Below are 8,983 nucleotides of genomic sequence, written 5' to 3'. Positions count from 1 at the left end.
TGGACCATTGTACGTGCCAACACAACTCCTGCCAATAATCTCCCTGGCTAAAAAGACCGGCCAACCATACACCACCAAGGAAATGGTAGACTTCTATGACATAAAGTCCTTGGTGATGAAAGGGGACAATTTTACCATAAATGAGGACGGTGCAGCAGTTAAGTGGAATGATATTCATATAATAGAAATACGGAAAGAGAGTCCACATCTGATTCTGTACAAGAATTCATTTGCTGATGAGAATTTCAAAATTATGAACACCCGTAGAAGAACTCGGCGACAAACAGAAATGTCAACACTGAAACCAGCGTATACTCAGCCACCGGGCGTTACTGCAGCAAAAAAGAAAGATTTACTATCACTATGCAAGACTGGAGCGATTCCAAGACCTTACTGGGACTTCTACAATAGCCTATCTACCAATGAAAGACCGACGGAAGAAGATTCAGACTGATTGAATAATTTTTTAAATAAAGTATTAAACCTAGATGCAGTTTTCTTCTTTTCTTGTTAGCGATGTTTAAAACAGACTTTCTTGGTTCACAGATTTGGGTATGGGTCTCTCCCACTGACTTGGATTATTAGTCATGCTCTTCGTGGTCATTAACTATATTGCAAGAGAAAAACCCGATAGCACGATGGGAGGCGGGACCGAGGTTCGAACCCAGAACCTCCGGATTACGAATTTCCTATGCTAGCCATTACACTACCGGTGCTTTGCTAGCGTACTGCCCTCTTAATACTTTAAGGAACAACCCACCAAGTAGTGTTGTTGTGTCTCCCCATTGTTTGGGAGGTTCGCAGAGACCTGTGCCCCTCAGTGAGGGTATAAATGGAGTAAAAAAAGGTTGCTCGATAGAAATTTTTGTACTATTGTTAGTCACTCGTACACAAACCTATGAATACATGTCAAAATTAGTCTGCAAATTGGTAAAAATATCAGTTCCAAACGCTAACAACTCTTAATAATCTTAAATTTGCTCTGCAAATTGGTAAAAATATCAGTTCCAAACGCTAACAACTCTTAATAATCGTAAATAACATTAATTGTGGTAATAAAATCATTTCTATTTTTATATCAAATTCAAACTGAAGTACAGTTCCATGGACTGTAATAATTTCAATAAAATCTGTCCACTACTAATAGATGAAAATTAAACTTACGAAGCAACGCAAAACTTAATTTGCAATTATCTCCACAATTTGATTTTCAGACTTGTAATAGTCTGGAACTGAGGTATCGACTTGGTCTGATGGTGAAGCCGGTCCAAGTAATTCTGTCTCTCTCTCTGAATCTCAAACCTCTCAGGTCTCAAATGTGATGACTTCTCTCTCTGCTCTGTCAATAAAGCAGGATGTTCTGCTGGCAACCGCTCTAGTCACTATTTATTCAAAGCATGGCGTACCCATACACGCTAGATGTATTTTAGATAGTGGATCTCAGTCGTCATTTGTCTCTAAAGATTTGGTTCAAAAATTAAATCTCTCTCCTTACAGCAAAAGGTTACAAATCTCTACCATCTCTGAACATAGTTCATTCTCGAACAAAATGGTCGATCTAGAAATTTTTCCATACAAAAGAAATGGTAATGGTTTCAAAATCTCCTGTGCTATTTTAGACAACATAACTTGTAGACTCCCCCAGGTATCCATAAACAGAAGTAAATTGAATATTCCCTCTACAGTCACTCTCGCAGATCCCACCTACTCTGTCCCTGGAAATATAGATCTTCTTCTTGCCAGTGACATATATAGCGAATTGTTATCGGATGGTTTAATACGTTTAGGTAAAGGACTCTCCAGAACACACACTTAGGGTACATTATGTTTGGTTCTTTACCTCCTTACGCACTTCACAAAGGAATTTATCGCTCACAGTTGTCCCCTACACAGTCAAATGTCTCTTTATTTGTCTAGTCCACATTTGAGGAAGATAAGCTCGATAATATAATTCGACAATTCTTCGAAGTCGAAGAAGTGACCCCCTCTGTTAAAATCTCCTCCTCTCAGGATCTGGCTGAACAAATATTCACTGAAACAACTCAAATTCTACCTTCTGGTCGGTTTCAGGTAAAGCTTCCTCTCATTTCTGAAACAGCACATAAAATGCTTGGCAATTCTTACAATATGGCTAGGAAAAGGTTTATTAGTTTAGAAAATAAACTCTTAAAACACGAAAATGTATACTCTCAATATAAAGCATTCATCAATGAATATGTATCTCTTGGACATGCCAAAAAGGTTCCTCCTTCTCTCACAAATGTGCACTTAGAAAATAAATACTTTTTACCTCATCACTCTGTCATAAAAGAAGAATCATTAACTACCAAATTACGGGTGGTTTTTGATGGCTCCATGAAAAGTTCCAGTGGCTATTCTCTTAATGACATCCTGTTGAAAGGAAAAACTCTTCAGCCTGAACTTTTCGACATTCTCCTTCGGTTTAGATTGTATACCTATGTCTTCACTTCCGACATACAAAAAATGTACAGGCAGGTACAAATTCATCCTGATCACACATTCTTGCAGAATATCCTCTGGCGGGATTCTCCAGAACAGGACATCGAATGTCTTGAGCTTCAAACCGTAACTTATGGAACAAAAAGCGCAAGCTTTCAAAGTACTCGTTGTTTGATGGAATTAGCTAAAACTCATCAAAACAACTACCCATTGGCCTCCGATGCTCTCTTAACAGGCTGCTATGTAGATGACATTCTATATGGGGCCAATGACACGCAAACTCTTCTTAAGGCTCATAATGAGATAACTGACCTATTCAACAAGGCATGCATTTCTCTTCATAAATGGTGCTCTAATTCAAAAATGTTTTTAGAAAATGTTTCTACTCTCTCTACAAACTCTGCCTATGTTATTTCACCAGAGAATGCTTCTAATAAGGTTTTAGGTCTCTGTTGGAACCCCAGTACTGACACATTTTCAATTTCTGTACCTCAATTATCAATAAAAGATAATTACACAAAAAGGGAAGTACTCTCTATTATCGCTCAAATTTTTGATCCACAAGGGCTCATTAATCCCGTAACTGTTCTTGCTAAAATTATTATGCAAAAAATTTGAATTTCTAAAATTAATTGGAATGACTCCGTGGATTCAAATATTTTAAATGAATGGTTGAAGTTTATAACTGATCTCGCTGCTCTCAAATACATAAGCATTCCCAGATGTCTTTTCTCATGTCATGAAATTTCTTCTATTGAAATTCACTCTTTTTCTGACGCAAGTTTGAAAGCATATGCTGCTTGTTGTTATATACGGGTTATCTACAAATCAAAAAATGTCTCGTGCTCTCTCATTGCTTCGAAAAGTCGTATTGCTCCTTTAAAGACCATAACGCTTCCAAGGCTGGAACTTATGGGTGCTTTATTGGCTAGCAAGCTCACCATAAAGGTGGTTGATATCATAATGGATAAATTGCCCTCTATTACCTCTATAAACATGTGGAGCGATTCTGAGATAGTTTTGGCGTGGCTCAGATCACATCACTCCAGATGGAATCAATTTGTCGCAACAGCAACAGGGTAGCTCAAATTCAAGAAAATTCTTCTCACTCTCATTGGAGACACGTAAAGTCTAAAGACAACCCTGCTGACATCCTCTCCAGAGGAATGATGCCCTCTAACATACTCAACTCCACTCTTTGGTTTCACGGTCCTCAGTTTTTGCAAACATTTGACCTAAATTTGTCTGAATATAGTCCGAAGTTTAATTCTAATAAATTACCTGAAGAAAGAAAAGTTGTTCTTCACACTCGAAGTGCTCAATTTGATTTCTTTGTCATGCTTTCTGAAAGGTTCTCCAGTTTCACGAAATATGTAAGGACTATAGCGTATGTACTCAGATTTGGTAATAACGCAAAGTCTGGCACTCAAAAATTATCCGGTGCACTTGAATTATCTGAAATTCAAAATGCCGAAATGAAAATTATAAAATTATTGCAAAACTCAAGTTTCTCCTCAGAAATTGCTGATCTCAAAGGCAATAAGATTATTTCTAATAAGTCTCTCTTACAATTTGCTCCTTTTCTTGACAAAAATGAAATGCTCCGTGTAGGTGGACGTCTTAGGTATTCCGAAGTTACCTTTGATCAAAAATATCCTCTCCTCCTCCCCTCGAAAAATCATGTTGTTCGTCTAATTCTCAAAAAAGAACATCTTAGGCTCCATCATGCAGGTCCTCAGAATACTCTCTCTCAAGTTCGCCTTAGATATTGGCCCTTGAATGGTCTACGGTCTACGTTAAGAGGATAGTCCACGAATGTCATGTTTGTTTCAAGTTTAATGCCAAACCCTTAGCTCAAATCATGTCTGATTTACCTAAGGAACGCTTATGCTCTGCTCAAGTTTTTGCTCATGTAGGTTTGGATTTTGGTGGTCCCTTTCTAATAAAGGCCTCTAAACTTTGTAAAAGTCCCTTGATAAAGTCATACATAGCTCTATTTGTCTGTATGTCCACACGTGCGGTTCATATAGAATTAGTCAGTGGGCTCACAACAGAAGCGTTTCTTCTTACTCTCAAGCGCTTTATCAGTCGAAGAGGTCTCCCTCAGACTATATTCTCTGATAATGCGACAAACTTTCTTGGGGCTAAAAATCAGTTATTCGAACTCTATAATTTCTTGAAAAATAAGGAAACTAACTCTTCTATTCAGGCATTTTTAGCCTCCTCTCAAATTCGGTGGAAAACAATACCACCTCGATCTCCTCATCATGGAGGACTCTGGGAGAGCGCTATAAAGAGCGCTAAACATCATATCTATAGATTGTTGGGCAATCTCAAAATTACATTCGAGGAATTCAGTACCGTGCTTACCCAAATTGAAGCCGTACTTAATTCTCGGCCCATTTGTGCCCTCTCTAATGATCCCTCCGATTTCACATATCTTACCCCTGGTCACTTCCTAATTGGAAGGTCTCTCACCTCGCTACCCGACCAGGAGTATACATCTATCCCGGAAAATAGACTTAGCATCTGGCAAAATCTCTCTAAGCTCCAGCAACTTTTTTGGAAAAAGTGGTCGACTGATTATCTGAATCGACTTCAAAATCGTCCGAAATGGTTTCTCCCATTCAAAAATTTAGAACCCAATGACCTTGTGTTAGTTAAAGAAGATAATCTCCCTCCTCTCTACTGGTCATTGGCACGAGTGATGGATGTCTTTCCGGGTAAAGATGGCCGAGTGAGAATTACATCTGTTAAAACTAAGGATGGGATTTTCAAACGCACGATAACAAAATTGTATCCCCTTCCTAGTGAAGGATTATGTTAATGTTATTAGGTTTAGTACTTTTACTCATATATTGTTTGTTTACTCATATGTACTATTACTCATATTGTTTCTTTTATGTACTCTTTTCTTTTTAATGCTTTTTATAATGTTAAAGCTAGTGCTTCAACTGGGGGCAGTATGTTGTAAAAACAACCTGTATATTGTAATCGTAGTATAGTTATTTTATCAAATTGTACGCTCACATCGTCTGCTATCGTGTTAACGTGTGTGCGACTGATGCCCTTCATAAGGGACCCGTCCTCCCCTCGATATATAACTTAAAACAGACAGTGCCAATTTGCCTCTCGGCAAGTAAAGGCCGGCTGTGTGTGATCCCGAAAAGTGCGTGGTGCGTAAGCGATAAATGCGCTTGTAAACCCGGTGTTTTGTGTTAAAACGTATATAGTTGGTCTCTCTCAATTTTATCATTTCATGTATATCTGTTACTGCCTCCCCGCACTCACTGTAAAGCTAATATTTGTATAACTCTTTATGTAACTATCAGAATTGCGATAATTGTCAATGTTTGAACCAGCCCTTAAGTCTATTGTGTAAATAAATCGAAGGAAAATACATTTTAATTGTTTTATTGCTTCAGTGGTCCTTGATAAATATTTTGAAGCAATTAGGTGTTCAAATACGCCTCTCTTAAATGTGGATAGTTTGGCAACAAAGTTTACCCTTTCCACCAGGCTCTATAAAACAATAAAGCTATACCAGGAGCTGCACCCCAACTTCGATTTGTTACACACCTAAGTAAATTGTAGCCTTTCTCACATTTTTTTATTAAGTGACTTATGTGGCTCGACCATAGTAATTTGGTGTCAACAATAATACCTAAATACTTAAACTCTTTAACTACCGACAGGGTACGTCCACACAGAGTTAATCTCTCTGGAGCACGTAGTCTATGCCTGGTAAAAAACATGATAGAGCATTTTTCTGTTGAAAGTGTCATGCCTGTTTCTTCTGTCCATATACTTACCTTAAGCATAATATTCTCAAGAGTGGTAAGGTGGTGCTGACAATTTCTATGACATCTTTTAATTTGTTCAGGTTCAGGAGTATAATTTTTTTAGGTTTATTATAGAATTCTCTTTGAAGTGAGTTTCTTGTATACACAGTAGGTATTAGTGGAGAATATTTTTGAATTAATAGTTTGTGTGATTCGAGGTGAGCGAAATACCCATTTGGGTTCCATTGAAGGATTAGTGATTTATCCATCGGATTTTTCAGTCTCTTCCGTTGAAGATGTGTGAGTGGGGTTAAGTTTTTTCTTTAATCTGGTAATATTTTTTTTTTAATTTAGAGTTGTGAGAGTAACAATGAATAAAGTTAAGGATATCGGTTAATTCGAAAGGTTCATTTGAGTAGTTCTTTGAGATAGTTTCAGGATGTTTAGCATGAAGGGTATTAACATGCTCATGAATTTATTCCATTTGGTTTTACACACTGTATATTTATATGTACAGGACAACTCTTAATGATTAAACACTTATTTAATTGTGCAAAATTTATCTAAGAAAATCCAACAATAATCTTTCCGACGATCTATAAATATTATTAGACGAAAACTGTAACGTAATTAGTTTAATGCAAAAAAAATAAAATGTAAAGCGGCGTCCTCATTGAGTCGACGTTGTCGATCGACTGTGTTTATCGACACTCTCGACTGAGTGTGTACGCGGCAATCGACTTTGTCGATCGACAAAAGATGTCGATCGACGTGTCGACTGGTTTTCCGTGCTCTGTCGGTAAAATCAAAGGGTAGTCGAGTCAAATCGGAAGTGTGTACGTGCATTCGACGTTCCACCTTCGACATTATATAAAAATACAGTAAAAATAATTCAGCGTGCGGTGTAGTCTGCCTCATTTAAAGTCTCGTGTTTTGTACTTGTTGGCAAAATGGAATGGGAAAAAGAAAAAGTGATTGCATTTATTGAAGCTTATAAATTAAAAACAAATCTATGGAACACTAGAAGCAAATATTATAAAGATCGAAACATGAGGCACGATGCTTTGATGGAAATTGCCAGTTCACTTTCCGACATTCGAAAAAAATTTCTGAAACCTCCGTTACATCTGTATTCAAGGTTCAATAGATCGATATCATCCTTTTTCAAATCTTCCATCAGGTTACTACCGCTATACCGATTTCTACTTTGAAGGCTTGGTCGAACCCAAAATCTTCTTTTACTCGATGATTTACGTTTTTTAGTTGTGATAATAACAAATGCGGCACAAACAATAATGGCGTCATCTTCGTCACACATTTTCGTTTCGACTGTCGACAAATATTCTGCCTACCTGGTGTGGACATCGAAGCTTTTTCGATTTGTCGGTCGACAGTGTCGATAGACAGAGTCGATCGACAATGTCAACTCAATGAGGACGCCGCTTAAGTTGACGTGTTGCTAATAGCCATAAGTACTCATGCGACTGAAATTACATAAAAAACGAACTATATTTGAATATTCACACAACGTAAATTACAAGAAGTTATGGACATTAAGTTGCATGTTGTTAGTTTTGTTAAACAAGAAATTATGTAGTTGTGTTCTTATATTTAACTAAAAATCTTTTATTTTTGACTCCGTTTTTTAACAAAAACAATACTTCTCTTTCGTTATAAATATTTATACCACAACCCAGAATATACTTTTAAAAATAAAATGTACATTATCGCTGCCTTTCGATAAATCAAGGCTTGACTGGATATAAATACCAACTTGTCGCACAAAACTTTGACGCCTGCAAGCCAATAGATAGTTGCAACACTTTATCCGGATTCTATAAATTCGGTTATTGGGTCTAGACAATATTTTACAGGATTGTATTCAGGCCTTATTTTTTGCCTTACACTAATAAAAACGCAAGAGAAAACTCGAAGAAATAAAACTTTTCTTCGTGGGTAATTTCAGTTGCTTTGTAAAATTTACTTAAACAAAATGAACCAAAGTTTTTAAAACGTTCGTGGACATCAAAGAAATAGTGACTTTTCAAAATGCATATCGATTGCTTAAGTGCAAAACGTCGTATCTTCAATAACCACAATTGTTCAGGACAAACAAAAAACTTTCTGGTTTTATGAGAACTTTATATGAAATTGATTTTGATGATTTTATGTTTCAGTTCAATCATTTTCTAACATGTTTCACAAACATGTATAATTTTGACTTTTTTTTTTTTTCTTAAACCTACCTAGTGGGTTACGACATTTGGTACTTAGATTGATTGTGGTATTCGACCTTATACATAATAATTTCTTAATCACTCTTAATCAATCTTAAGCACTTATCAACTATTATCATTTATTACAAAATATACGAAAACAGATAATATAATCCTACCTATTACTAATTAATATTATTTTCATATTAAAAAAAAATATATAAATTAATTATCTTTCTTTTTGGTGCAGAAAGGAAGGTCGTCGTAAAACTTTTTTACCTCCAATGGTAAAACTTCTGTCAGTTCCTAAAAATGATCATATTTTTGCTTAGTTATGGGAATCCTACGTTTATATAATTGTTGTTTGATGAAGGGCGCAGTTGAACAATTATTTGGCCTTTGCGGAAGTGGTGTATAATTTTCTTGTTCGTAGTCTGTTTTATAATAGATCATGCCATCTGTGCGATACCGCAGACATTTCAGATGATTAACAGTAGGATGACCGGTTTTTCGGCCAGGTCTAAT

At 36.5% G+C, this 8,983-nt stretch overlaps 2 protein-coding genes across 2 annotated transcripts; both read left to right on the top strand.

Annotated features, from left to right (window-relative positions):
- Positions 1-3,509: 3,509 nt before the first annotated feature.
- LOC140450573 (uncharacterized) lies at positions 3,510-4,268 on the top strand. Its single transcript, XM_072544228.1, has one exon. The coding sequence runs from the start codon at positions 3,510-3,512 to the stop codon at positions 4,266-4,268; it is 759 nt and encodes a 252-aa protein (XP_072400329.1).
- A 53-nt stretch (positions 4,269-4,321) lies between these two features.
- LOC140450572 (uncharacterized) lies at positions 4,322-5,287 on the top strand. The gene has a single exon (XM_072544227.1). It carries the CDS (start codon positions 4,322-4,324, stop codon positions 5,285-5,287), a length of 966 nt encoding a protein of 321 aa, XP_072400328.1.
- Positions 5,288-8,983: the final 3,696 nt, after the last annotated feature.

Source organism: Diabrotica undecimpunctata, chromosome 9 (assembly GCF_040954645.1).
Source record: "Diabrotica undecimpunctata isolate CICGRU chromosome 9, icDiaUnde3, whole genome shotgun sequence".
Classification (NCBI taxonomy): domain Eukaryota; kingdom Metazoa; phylum Arthropoda; class Insecta; order Coleoptera; family Chrysomelidae; genus Diabrotica; species Diabrotica undecimpunctata.
The sequence above is the reverse complement of the archived record's forward strand: the minus strand, read 5'-3'. Positions and strand labels throughout refer to the sequence as shown.

Bases quoted from the DNA above. Each gene is read 5' to 3' on its own strand.
- LOC140450573 (XM_072544228.1), top strand. From the start codon at position 3,510: ATGGAATCAATTTGTCGCAACAGCAACAGGGTAGCTCAAATTCAAGAA.
- LOC140450572 (XM_072544227.1), top strand. From the start codon at position 4,322: ATGTCTGATTTACCTAAGGAACGCTTATGCTCTGCTCAAGTTTTTGCT.